The following is a 13,108-nucleotide window of genomic DNA, read 5'->3' as shown; positions in this document are numbered from 1 at the left end:
TGTATAAATACTTCACTTTTCACACTTCCTCACCTCTACTCACTTCGAATATTCTCCTTTAACCACTATCCCCTCTCGACTATTAAAGAACCAAAGAAACAACAATATTAAAACATGGTTAAACTAAACTCTAAAACTTTGCTTTCGGCTGCTCTAGTAGCTCAATCCGTTGTAGGTGAAGCATGCAACCCAATGACTTCCACAAACTGTCCTGCTGACACTGCTCTATCTGGAAGCTTCTCTGAAGACTTCCATACTGAATCTAAATGGTTCAAGAGTATTGGTAACCCAGGTAACATCACATACGGTAGCGATGGTCTAACATTGACACTAGAAAAGAGACTGGATAACCCAAGTCTTCACTCTACATTCTACATCATGTACGGTAAAGTGGAAGCTATTGCCCAAGCCGCTCCAGGTCAAGGTATGATCTCATCTGTCTTCTTACAAAGTGACGATCTAGATGAAATCGATATCGAATGGACTGGTGGTGACACTACTCAAGTGCAATCCAACTATTTCTCAAAGGGTCAAACTACAACTTACGACAGGGGTGAATTTCATCCAGTCGACAGTCCACAAACTACTTACCACAATTATACAGTCGATTGGACTAAAGATGCTGTTACATGGTATATTGATGGTGTATCCGTCAGAGTCCTACCAAGTGACGCTCCAGAAGGTTTCCCAGAATCTCCAATGGCTCTAAATATCGGTATTTGGGCTGGTGGTGACTCTGGTAACGCTCCAGGTACCATTGAATGGGCCGGTGGGTTGACCGATTATTCTCAAGCTCCATTCTCCATGGGTGTCAAGCAAATTATCGTTACCGATTACTCTTCTGGTTCTGAATACACATATGGTGACCAATCTGGTTCTGCTGACTCCATTAAAGCTAAGGATGGATCCGTTAATGGTAGATATGATCAAGCTCAAGTTGAATTTGCTGCTTTAGTCGATGGTCAATCTGTCTCTGAACCTTCTGTCAGCGCCAATCAATCTTCAACAATCTCTGCCGTTTCTTCCACTGTCTCTGTTGCTTCTTCTACATCTTCTGTCGTGGTTTCTTCATCTTCTGCAACTAATACAACTTCTACATCTACTTCCACTTCTTCAAAGAAGACTTCCACCTCTACTTCCACCACCAAGACTGCTGCTCCAACCACCACAACCACCTCATCTGCTAAACCAACCACCACATCTAAATCATCTACCAAGCCAACTACAACTGAAGCTCCAAAACCATCCACTACATCTACTGCTCCATCTAGTTCCACTTTGGTTACTAAGGAGCATGTATCATCTACCGCATCTTCATCTGCTACAGTTCAAATTGCCCAATCTAATGGTGCTTCTAAATCCTTTGCCAGTTGGACTATGTTATTCACCTTGATTATCTCTTTGTTTTAATTAAATTACAATCCAGATCCAATTAATGAATTCATTGTACACTACTTCAAAATTTTAAAATCAACACCGTCATAATAATACAAATTCCATTTCGTTATTCTTTTATTTTATATACAAAAATATTTTTAATACTCTAAAAGAAAATCATTTTTTCATCTCATCTCATCTTGGTACTGTGTTGTACTGTAACTTAATTGATTATTTTAACAATTTTATATATTATGCAAATGGAGAAAGAAAATAATCTATCTGTCAAACTAACCCTACTTGGTGAACAACGTAATAACATCTTCATCATCAATCTTATGATTTAACCCACATTTCTGAGGAGAATGCTTAGCTGATGACCCCCATATAAGAGCATACTTAAATTTCTCTTTGAAATCTCTATGGATACTATGACATAGGTCACCCACTGTAGAGTTATTCCTTACAACTAAGGGATCATCAAATGATGGCTTCAAACCACGCTTCTTCGTATAAACACGACTTAGATTCAATTGATACCAAATTTCTTCCACCACATCCTGCAACCCCAAATCCATTTCACAAGACATGACTACTGTGTTAGGTTCTCTAGCTAATTTATCCACTTCTTCAAGAGACACAGCATCAATCTTATTATAAACATAGAGACATCTGATATAATTTCTATGTTGGTCATTAATTATATCAATGAAGTCATCAATGGTACATTGATCATCTCTCACCAAGACATCAGCATTATGAACACGATAATCTTTCAAGATCATTTTAATAGTCTCTTCAGTCAAATTTTGCTGCGGTGGGGCAGTGAATGTCACTTTTACACCTCCGGTTTCCTTCTTCTTATAATAAATATTTGGCTTCTCCTTGTTTAATCTTATCCCAACAGCCTCCAATTCCTTCTCCAAAGATTCTCGTTGATATTTACTCTTGGTAGCATCGAGAACCATCAACACTAAGTCAGCAGTCCTTGCTGTAGCCACCACTTGTCTACCACGACCTTTCCCCTGCGAGGCACCATAAATAATACCAGGTAAATCCACAATTTGAATCTCTGCACCTTGATATTTCAAGACACCGGGAACGGAAGTCAATGTGGTAAATGCATAATGTGCAATTTCAGATTTAGTCGAAGTAATTTTCCCTAATAATGAAGATTTACCCACAGATGGATACCCAATCAACACGACTCTGGCATCACCAGATTTAGCCACTTCGAAACCTGACCCACCACCACCCGTGGAGCCTGCTTCATCCGCTAGCAATTGAGCTCTATAACGAGCCAATTTACCCTTAAGCAAACCTAAATGATGTTCCGTAGCTTTATTCTTCTGCGTACGAGCCATCTCCTCTTCGATGGCCTTAATTTTATCGATAACACCCATTTTTGTTTATTGGTTCTTTGTCTACTGCCCTTTTCCTTAAATTGAAGAAGACTCTTTCAGGGGATTTTGTTGATACTTTTAAATATTTTTTGGCATAATAACTAAATTATCTCTGCATTTAAATCATCACCAAGTTCATTTGAATCTTGAAATGAAAAAAAAAACCTTCGTTGACAGCGATTTCTGGAAAAAATAAAAACCAAAAAATTAAACAGCCCTGTAGGGGGCTCGAACCCCTAACCTTATGATTAAGAGTCATACGCGCTACCGATTGCGCCAACAAGGCTATTTTATTGGAAATATTTTGTAATTAAGCTCAACCAGTGATAGAGTGGTGGTCACGCTACTAACGCGTAAGGCTATAAACAAATAAAAGTTAGTAAAAACAAGATTCGATGATTTAGTAAAATGTTAGGAACTCGAGAAGGATAATAAATCATCGGGTTTGTAATGAAACCCAGTTTCGAGCCATTCCAACAAAAATCAAGCAATACGTATGGCAGTAATAATAATAATGATAATGATGCATCCAATAAAGAGAATATGACACCTTCCACGGGTATGGCCCAACAACATGCAATTAATGAAATTAAATTGTTCTTTGAGGAGAAGCTATTGAATGTTTTAGAGGATCTAGATGACCCATTGGAATTATTTATGGAATACATCGCATCCATTGTAGAGTTAGTACCAGAAAATGATCCATTTTTAATGAACATGATAGAACGTTGCTTACTATATATAATAGAAGTTGATACTTATCTTAATGACCCAAGATATCTGAGCGTATGGCTAAGGTATATTCAGCTTCTCGAAGGAAGAGGTCTAATGAAAACAGAGCCTGAAGTGTTGGCTATCTTTCAATACATGTTTAATATGAAAATTGGTAGCCGTTTAGCCTTATTTTATGAAGCATTCTCTCAAAGGTTAGCCCGAATGAACAGATTCATAGAAGCCCATTACATTATGGAATTAGGAATACAAAGAAATGCAAGACCATATACAAGAATAATTGAAACTTTGCATAATTTTGAAGATAGACTTCGAAATTCAGGTATTGATTTGAATAATGAGCCAGCTGTAGATTTGAAATTTATACAACAGAACGTGATACCATCCTTTATTGAGAGCCACTCTGGGACTAATTTTTTTCATGAGCTAGAACAGCATGATAAATCAAGGAGAGAACAACTAGGGAATAAACCCTTGCTATGGAAGGTAAATAAGGAAATCACGTCAATATATGAAAGTAACGTAAAGGGGCTTAATCATCTTCCGTTTGTCAATACTGAACCAACACCAGAAACAGGAGCTGTTATTACTAAGCTACCTGTATTTACAGACAATATTATAGAGGAAAATAATAAGACTTCTACTCTCCCTAAGAAAGTTCACAAAATAATCGAAGTATCAGGGCGAAAACCAGAGCAAGTAGATTGCAATTTTGATTTGCTATATGTAAACGATGACCAAGAATTTTGTATAGAAGAGATCTTAGCTCTTTCTAGGGGATTATATTATAAGACAAGAGAGCATAAAGGAAAAAACTCAAAGGAACTTAATGCTTTATTACCTGCATCCACTTTACAAAAAAAAAAACGAAGAAAATTGGGTCCATTAATGGAGAAATCAACAGACATACCATCTGTACAGCGAATACCATTATCCACATCAGCGTCGGTTACCCAAATTTCCAGTGATGAAGCAAAACAAATTCAACCAAAAAATGATTATGTGAACGTAACAAAAATATCTATTTTACCTTTAAAGGATGAACCTCAAACAATGGAAGACTTGAATAAGACACCAAAGAGATCAGATGTGAATAAAGCGCACACTAATTCACCTACCGTAACTATGTATTCAAAGGATGCAATGAATGAAATTTATTCGATGTTTAATCAACATTATCAGGAATCTGATATACCACAGGAGAAAGATGATACTACTGGTAAATTTTCTCTTGATGATAATTTCACACAAGAATTTACAAGACAAAATATCGACGATTTAACAGAAATAAAACCACCATATCCAAGTTCTATACCGCATGAAACACCAAAAAGAATAGAAACAGAAGATACAGATGATATTATCTCTGATCCGTCTAACAATTTAACATATAAAAGTAAGCTTTCTGCATATATGACACCAATCCAAGAAAAGACAGAAAACATAATGCCTTCACAAAGTGAACCGTATCAAGATTCGTATCATAAAAGTGAAAGTAATACTACTCAAAGTTCTCCCTTTCTTACACAACCACAAGATCATATCCATGAAAATGGTATAGTTCCATTAGATTTGAACCAAGGACAAGAAAATATTATCGAGCACCCATTGGATTTAGATATGCGATCAAAGCTACTCGATTCATTAGATCCACCATTAGATAAGTATCAGACATTTTACCGTTATAACCAATCTTTAAAAATGAGCTCATTGCTGAAGAAAATTCACAAGGAATCCATGGATGAGAACAAGAATCCAATTGTCGATTTTAAGAAGACGGGTGATCTTTATTGCATTAGAGCAGAACTTGGAGAAGGTGGTTACGCCACTGTATATTTGGCCGAGTCTGCAACTGGTAATTTAAGAGCTCTCAAAGTGGAAAAACCTGCTAGTGTTTGGGAATATTACATTTTAAAACAAGTAGAGGATAGATTAAATGAACTTCCAATATTAAACTCTATCATTAATGCACATGCTTTACACTTTTTCACAGATGAAAGTTATCTTGTCTTAAACTATGCTAACCAAGGAACAATACTTGACTTAATTAATTTTCAAAGGGAAAAGTTTCAAAATACTGTCGATGAGACGTTATGTATGTTTTTAACTGTTGAATTAATGAAAGTTTTGGAGTATGTGCACGAGGTGGGAATAATACATGGTGATTTAAAACCCGATAATTGTATGATTAGATTTCAAAGCGGTAACTTGGGTTCATATTCTGGTGATGGTTCCGCCGGTTGGGATCGGAAGGGAATATATTTAATTGATTTCGGTAGATCGTTTGATTTATCTTTATTTCCACCCAATACAAAGTTCAAGGCAGATTGGAAATTAGATAAACAAGATTGCTTCGAAATGAGAAGTGGAGTTCCATGGACTTATGAAGCGGATTATTACGGACTAGCTGGTATAATACATGCCATGTTATATGGTACACTGATTGAAACGGTTAGAATGCCCAGCGGGCATTTTAAGATTAAAAATTCGCTTAAAAGGTACTGGATGAAAGGTATATGGACATCTGTTTTTGAAACATTACTAAATAGTGGAAGTTTTAACCAACTACCTATTACCTCGATGATTAAATCGTTACGATTACGCATCGAGGACTATCTAAGTGAGAATGCCAGTGATCACTTGAGAAGTATTATCCTTGATCTAGAGCCAGAATTGTCAGCATACAAAGGCAAGATACAAAACATTAAAACAAGAGGCAAACGTTCAACGAATTGATCAATCTTCAACATTCAGAGTATAAGTAATTTTATAATAATGATTAATGATTTCTATTTTAATAATCCTTTTATATATATATATACATAATAACATACACTCATCATATATGTAACCAAAATGCAGTTTTTTCTTCTTCTTCGATTCTCATTGTTCCTCTCTCTTGACCCCGCTAACAATGTCATCAACTCTTAATAATAAGCAGGCACTCTCAATAGCGGTCTTAATACTTTGTTGTTTAATGACTTCAGGTTCCCAGATACCATACTCTACCATGTCAACGACTTTTCCGGCATCACCGTCGATACCCATAGTATACGTACCTTGAGCATGCTTGGCTCTCAATTGTGATAATACTCTAATTGGATCACCACCTGCATTTTGTATTAGAGTACGTGGAATACATTCCATAGCATCAGCAACAGCTTGATATGGCCATTGTTGAATACCTTCTAGTTGTTTAGCATGTTCGGCTAACTTCACGGAGACGGCCATTTCTGTGGCACCACCACCGGGGGATAAAGATGGGGATAGCATAACATTACGAGCGACAGCCATGGCGTCTTGTAAATTACGTTCAATTTCATTTAGAATATCCTTAGATCCACCACGAAGGATGATGGTACAGGCCTTTGGATTCTTACATTGATCTAGAAAGGTGAAGTATTCATCACCTATTAATTCCACTTTAAATAATCCACAATCGGTACCCACGTCTGCTTCTTTCAAATCTTCTACACGATTAACAATGGTAGCACCTGTAACACGTGCGATTCTATTATTATCAGATTTTTTAACTCTTCTTAATACACTACAACCACCTTTCAAGAGGAAATGTTGAGCTAAATCGGAGACACCCTTTTCAGTGATGACAACAGTTGGTTTCACGCTTAAAATTTGTTCACACATTAATTGTACCTGCTCTTCTTCAATTTGTAAAATTCTATTCCAATCTTCTTCATTGGCAATCTCAATATTTGTTTGAGATTCACCCTTCTTATACTCTAAGGGACAATCCAATAAAACAATACGTGGGTTTTCCACAAGACGAGCCATCTTTGGATGGACAACATCCTTATTCAACATGACACCCTTTAACACATCAGAATCCATAACTTCCCCACCAGGAATCTTTTCCACACGAACATATCTCTTGATATCAATTTCAAAATGTGGTTCTCCTTCCAACGTTTCACCTAGATCCACACGAACGGTCTTGACCGCAGTTAAGGCAAGTGTACACATCTTTTCGGACCAATGATTCACGTACTTGGTACCAATGGAAGCCTGAATCAATTTCTTCATTGCATCATCATTTTCCACATCAACGGGTTTGCTTACTTGCTTAATGACTTCTAAGGCGTCCGACAAAGCTTGTTTCAAAGCTTGAATGATAATGACAGGGTGGATATTCTTTTCAATCAAATATGGAGCACATTGAGCCAATATTTCCCCGGCTAGGATAATAACGGTAGTAGTCCCATCTCCAACTTCTTCGTCCTGAGTTCTGGACAATTCCAGCATGGATTTAGCAGCTGGATGAGCAACGTCAATTTCACGTAAGATGGCATGACCATCGTTGGTAAGAACAAGACCACCCATAGGGTCTAGCAACATTTTTAGCATGGCTTTGGGGCCCAGACAAGTACGGATCACGTCTGCGACAGCCTTAGCAGCTGTGATGTTTGAGATTTGAGCTTGACGGCCGGTAGTTCTTTCCTGGTTGGTGTTCATCACCACCACTGGAGCTTGCATAGGAGCTTGCATTGCTGATCGTCGTCTATTTGTTTGGTGCTGGACCTCCTGTGAGCAAGAATATCCATCATATCAAACCACTCATTCATGTTATGTCTTTTCGTTTCTTTAATGGTGGCAAAATATTTACAAAGCGCCGTGCCAAGCGATGAGTATTAGATAGTGTTACATTAATTACTAGATACATAGATAGATAGATATATTATTTGGATAGGTGTATTCATTTGATGGATGTATGGATAGATGCCATCATGTATCCAGCTCGTCGTCCCCGAAGGAAGGGACTTCCTCGTCTGGTTTGCGGTTGTGATTGCCCTGTATAGGCGGATGTTCTTGAATGACAAAGCTGGTAACCGCAGATGATGGCATGGCACCATACTCTGGTACTTCCTGGAACCTTTGGAGAAACTTATCACTCTGCATTATGTCCAGATCCTCTCTTGTGAGCCCATTGATGATGAACTTCTTCAATGAGGTGAAATTCTCGTTACCGTAATTCGAATCCACTTGCAACACAAGTGAGTGAATCAATGGTTTGGATTCAATGTACCATCTGGGTAGGGCAAGACTCTGTCTCACCATGCTACTCTCTATAGAATATTGGAATTGTGCAATTTTGATGTATCTTTTATCTCTTCCAAACGGTTGGCCTTGACCGTACTTCCTCGCCAACTTGGTTAGGCGTTCTTCTTCAACAGAAGGCGAATTCCCCGCCAATCGAACATACAACGATATCAACTTCGGGGCAGAATTCATCATATGTAAGTTATTCGTAAATCTTCCGTGAATATAGGAAACTTTGGTCAAATAGATAGGTTTGTTGAACCGTATAGCCCAAGAACATTCCTTGATATCTTGACATTGCCAATACGTAGAGCCAGTTAGTCTGGAGGATGTTAATAATTCAATAGGACCAACTCCATTGCCATGGTTCCATGTGGGTGAAGTTAAATGGTTCATTAACCTGGTTCCCTGGAAAGAACTTGCAAAATCCAAATCACCTTCCCATTGATGTTGATTGGTATTATATATTTGATAAATCATCTTCTTTAACAATATACTTGAATATTGTTGGGGAAATGTGGATTGGTCATTTGTATAAGTAAGTTCTCTAATCTTATCCTTTTCATCTTCCAATTTTATATTAATTTCTTGCCATATCCTTTCCTTATTCTCTTGTAGTCTCCTGTTCAATTCCTTGATGAAGAAATCTTTGTCAACATATTTTAATTCATTGGTTAGTATCTCTTTAACGTATTCATTCACGTTATATTCCCAATTAATGTTACCACCATGACTTTCGGTGTTGTTCATTGAAGATATGTTTAAAATATTTGATATTAAATTGGACAAATATGTATGCAACTCTGGAATAATTAAAAATGAAGAAGTACCATTCATAACGATGGGAACTTCATTCGGTAGATTTGTTTCCAAATTGGATAATAATTTCTCTTGTAAATCTGTCATGTTTCTTAAAGTGAACTGATGATACTTTTTATTGTTTCTGTCTTGCCAACTCGTTACAGCGTCTGAAAGACTGTTAACTTGATCATTTAACGCCACTAATTGAGATTTTAGATTGACTACATCTACAGGCAATAAGTTCTTTAAATTGTCTTCAAATTTTGATACAACAATTTCCACCGATCTATCGAAATCAGACTTGCTCTTTTCATCCCTTTGACTGAGTTCTTGATACAGGTTATTTACCTGCATTTGCAAATTCATGAATGTTGCCTTTGTAGATGGGCTACTAAGATCAGGTGACGTTGTTGGCACATGACCCATTGTGAGACCCACAATAAGAATAACTATCAATATGAGAGTATATGGGGCCCATTTATAGGATGATGCAGTATAATTAGCCTCGTCACCACTTTCCAAATAATCATCGCTCTCATTCTCGTCATCTTCTTCCTCGCTGGAAAATTCCTCTAAGATGGAGTCATCAATATAATCCTCATTATCTGTACCGTTACCTTCCGACTCTACGTAGTCTGGATCATACGATTCACCGTCCTCTTCTTCAATGAAGGCCAAATCTGCAATTGACTGATGAACCCCACTGTGGTCCACATCCTCGATCTCTTCAAAAGATGATTCACTTCCCGAGGGTTGTTTAGACATTGTATACACACAGTTTAGTCCTTGCTATCTTTTCCTTGTGGTTTTGGTGATGTATATAGTGTAGTCTATATCTTTGAATTTTGTCTGACACAATAGATCCATATAATATTAATTATCCGCACCGGTCTTAACGAAGAAACTCACCATACAAGCAAGAACACATTAACCAACAGTAGGTGACTGAACGAACAACACAGGCAGTGCCATACCGAACCACATCCACCATGCTATTACAACCAGCCAACTCGACGACGGTGGCTCATTTTCTGATATACCAGCAAGTGAGAAACATATCCCGTAGAAGGATCGCGTATCCACCATACCCATTCAAGAGACTAAGTAAAGAGCACCCAAAGAAGCATGACACCAATTTGAAGGCCGCCATGAGACAATTTCTGGGGCCCAAGAACTACAAAGGCGAGTACGTGATGAATAAGTACACTCGTGTGCCCACAAACCATATCCCTAATTATATTAAACCTAACAGAGAGAGAGGTCAAGCTTTGGTCAATCCTGTCACGGGAAAACCGATGGTGATCAGGCCTGATGGGAAGTTGGTGGAAGTGGCCGAGTCTTCCGAGAGAGATTCCTATGGATCTGTGTCGGCGAAGGGAGCCAATATGCTGCAACCTTTTCCCTCAAATCCGCATTGTAAGACTAATTACATTATCAGTAATGAACTGAAGGAGGAGATTTACGAGTTGATTCAAGTGCAGGGTCAATCTACGCAACAAGTGTCTCAGAAATATGGGTTGAAGATCCCAAGAATTGAAGCTATCGTCAAATTGATGACTATTGAAAAGAAATGGGAATCGCATAATAGAATATCGCCAAGTTTGGACACCTTTGCGAAAACCATGTATGGTATGTTCCCCATCTTTGAACCCGAATTGACTTTCCAAAGGGAGAATCTGAGTGAAATTCCTGTCCCTGAGAAGACTTTGTCATCGAGATTTATCACCATTGCTGAATCTGAACCTTTTGGTCCTGTGGATGCCGCCGAAGTTTTGGAATTGGAACCAGCCGTGAAGACATTGGAGAAATTGGCCACTGTTGGTGAGCATTCGCAAGGTCATCATGCTAATGGATCAGAGAAGCACAAGAAGAAGGTGGTCTACGGTGCAGTGAAAGAAGGTGACCGTTCCATTTTCAAGTTCACTGACGCCAGAGTGGGTCAAGTAGGATTTAGATATGGGAGTGGGAACCGTGATAGTAAGAAGGACCGCAAAATAGGATTTGATTCCTTGGGAAAGATGATTTACATATAAATGAATGGTGTCCTAATATTCTAATCTTGTCTATAATAACAATACTGTCTGTATATTGATATATTTATTTATTTATTTGTATACGCGTACGATGAAATTTCACCATTGTGATTTAGAGGATACTCAACATTAAGACGGCAGAGAAAACAGAGAAAGCAGTCAACAATGGAGCTGTATTTGCCGATCAATAGCAAGGTATCCCCTACAGACTTGGCATCTCTCAAGAAATCACATTCAGAAAGAGATTTTGTCATTTTCGATGAAAAATTGAAATTAGTGCTGCGAACTGGAAGTAATGAATATATCACTGGTTTAACAGTTTGGATAAATGATGCTCGAGTGCTTCAATCCACTGAAATGGACACATTGTTTAATAAATTGACCACGGATAATGATGTAACTGTTTGGGAAATGAAATCGAATGTGTCGTCTGATTTCATGTTCCGATCTAGTGTCGTTATGAATAATGGATTTAATAATTATATCAGATTTATCGTTAGATATTCTGCCAGTGCCAAAGATAATGGTGAAACATATAAGGAGGATAGTCCGATACAATATTTAGCAGATGAAGATGACATATTATCGAGCTTTGAACCCATATACTCTTGGCCTATAACCACACCGTCATCACGAACAAACAAAACTGCACAGGAACCTAAACCCAAACCTCAGGAATCATCTGATAATGTCAAGTCCACGATTCAGGAACAGGAGGACCTAACGAAAGAATTAGAATATCCAATATTTTCGCTGTTAAATATGAGATTAAGAAATACTTCTATAAAATCTCAAAATTGCATTTTATCATCACTTGATTTCCAAACTTCAAAGATGTCCACACAACTGCATGAGAAATATTTTAGTTCTCAAAAGAGTTCAATGAACTTATTCTTCAAAGATGTTATTTATGAATTAATTGATAACAAATCTCACATTAGGGTAGATCCATTATGTCCCTTGAAACTCCCCTTTGCATCCTATTTACATGATAGCTTTAACATATGTTTTAAATTACCGATAATATCACCTCTCAATCCGCCTCATCGAGTCAGAATATCCTTGATCTACGAACTTCGATTTCCAAAGGATACAAATCAACCTATCATCCCAGTAATAACACGATGGGAAACGGAAGTGACATTGAAGAAACAGGTCCCAACACTACCATCGTCCACCTCGCCAGTAACTAATAATAGCAATGCCGCTTCGACGTCCTTCTTGTCGATCCCAAAATTCTATGGTTTATCATCATCCAGATTCAGTGTTCAAAGTTCAACATCTACAACATCATTAGTGAACAACCAATTGAACAATGTGAAGTTTAAATTTTTAAATAACAATTTAAAAGTGACGAAGGGTGAGAAATTTACATTGAGACTTCAAATTATAAATTCCTCCTCTTCATCACTAGATCTAGTGGTATATTACAATAACAAGACGCCCACTAACGCATCCTTATCCCTTGAGAAGCAATTTCAATTGCGTAAGAAGTTTAGCAAGATTACAGAGGGAATCATTCTACTATCGAATGATTACAAGATTCCTATTGTTGGACCGAATGAATCATATTTTGTCGATTTGAGATTCATTGGGATAATGTCGGGGTATTATTCCACTTTAGCCGGATTAAAAGTCCTCGATTTGAAATCTAATGAGCTAATTGAAGTAGGGCTGGGGGCATCCATCCTTATACAATAAATAGAT

The 13,108-nt window shown here is 37.6% G+C and overlaps 7 protein-coding genes and 1 non-coding gene across 8 annotated transcripts; 4 read left to right on the top strand and 4 right to left on the bottom strand.

The window, feature by feature from the left end:
* Nucleotides 1-114: 114 nt before the first annotated feature.
* On the top strand, nucleotides 115-1,410 carry CRH1 (transglycosylase; the record flags this gene model as incomplete). Its single annotated transcript, XM_003673601.1, has 1 exon — nucleotides 115-1,410. The coding sequence occupies one exon, from the start codon at nucleotides 115-117 to the stop codon at nucleotides 1,408-1,410; it is 1,296 nt and encodes a 431-aa protein (XP_003673649.1).
* A 263-nt stretch (nucleotides 1,411-1,673) lies between these two features.
* Nucleotides 1,674-2,780, bottom strand: RBG2 (Rbg2p; the record flags this gene model as incomplete). Its single annotated transcript, XM_003673600.1, has 1 exon — nucleotides 1,674-2,780. The coding sequence occupies one exon, from the start codon at nucleotides 2,778-2,780 to the stop codon at nucleotides 1,674-1,676; it is 1,107 nt and encodes a 368-aa protein (XP_003673648.1).
* Nucleotides 2,781-2,993: 213 nt separating this feature from the next.
* On the bottom strand, nucleotides 2,994-3,066 carry NCAS0Atrna6K. The gene has a single exon. It is a non-coding gene; the product is annotated as a tRNA-Lys (tRNA).
* Nucleotides 3,067-3,230: 164 nt separating this feature from the next.
* On the top strand, nucleotides 3,231-6,248 carry BUB1 (protein kinase BUB1; the record flags this gene model as incomplete). Its single annotated transcript, XM_003673599.1, has 1 exon — nucleotides 3,231-6,248. The coding sequence occupies one exon, from the start codon at nucleotides 3,231-3,233 to the stop codon at nucleotides 6,246-6,248; it is 3,018 nt and encodes a 1,005-aa protein (XP_003673647.1).
* Nucleotides 6,249-6,395: 147 nt separating this feature from the next.
* On the bottom strand, nucleotides 6,396-8,015 carry CCT3 (chaperonin-containing T-complex subunit CCT3; the record flags this gene model as incomplete). Its single annotated transcript, XM_003673598.1, has 1 exon — nucleotides 6,396-8,015. One exon carries the CDS (start codon nucleotides 8,013-8,015, stop codon nucleotides 6,396-6,398), a length of 1,620 nt encoding a protein of 539 aa, XP_003673646.1.
* A 237-nt stretch (nucleotides 8,016-8,252) lies between these two features.
* NCAS0A07060 (uncharacterized protein) lies at nucleotides 8,253-10,133 on the bottom strand (the record flags this gene model as incomplete). The annotated part of the gene is made up of 1 exon (XM_003673597.1): nucleotides 8,253-10,133. One exon carries the CDS (start codon nucleotides 10,131-10,133, stop codon nucleotides 8,253-8,255), a length of 1,881 nt encoding a protein of 626 aa, XP_003673645.1.
* Nucleotides 10,134-10,357: 224 nt separating this feature from the next.
* Nucleotides 10,358-11,401, top strand: MRPS35 (mitochondrial 37S ribosomal protein mS45; the record flags this gene model as incomplete). Its single annotated transcript, XM_003673596.1, has 1 exon — nucleotides 10,358-11,401. The coding sequence occupies one exon, from the start codon at nucleotides 10,358-10,360 to the stop codon at nucleotides 11,399-11,401; it is 1,044 nt and encodes a 347-aa protein (XP_003673644.1).
* A 165-nt stretch (nucleotides 11,402-11,566) lies between these two features.
* On the top strand, nucleotides 11,567-13,102 carry TRS65 (Trs65p; the record flags this gene model as incomplete). Its single annotated transcript, XM_003673595.1, has 1 exon — nucleotides 11,567-13,102. One exon carries the CDS (start codon nucleotides 11,567-11,569, stop codon nucleotides 13,100-13,102), a length of 1,536 nt encoding a protein of 511 aa, XP_003673643.1.
* Between the last annotated feature and the right edge of the window lie 6 nt (nucleotides 13,103-13,108).

The sequence above is a fragment of the Naumovozyma castellii genome, chromosome 1 (genome assembly GCF_000237345.1).
Source record: "Naumovozyma castellii chromosome 1, complete genome".
Classification (NCBI taxonomy): domain Eukaryota; kingdom Fungi; phylum Ascomycota; class Saccharomycetes; order Saccharomycetales; family Saccharomycetaceae; genus Naumovozyma; species Naumovozyma castellii.
Note: the sequence above shows the minus strand (reverse complement) of the source record. Positions and strands in the feature narration are given on the sequence as shown.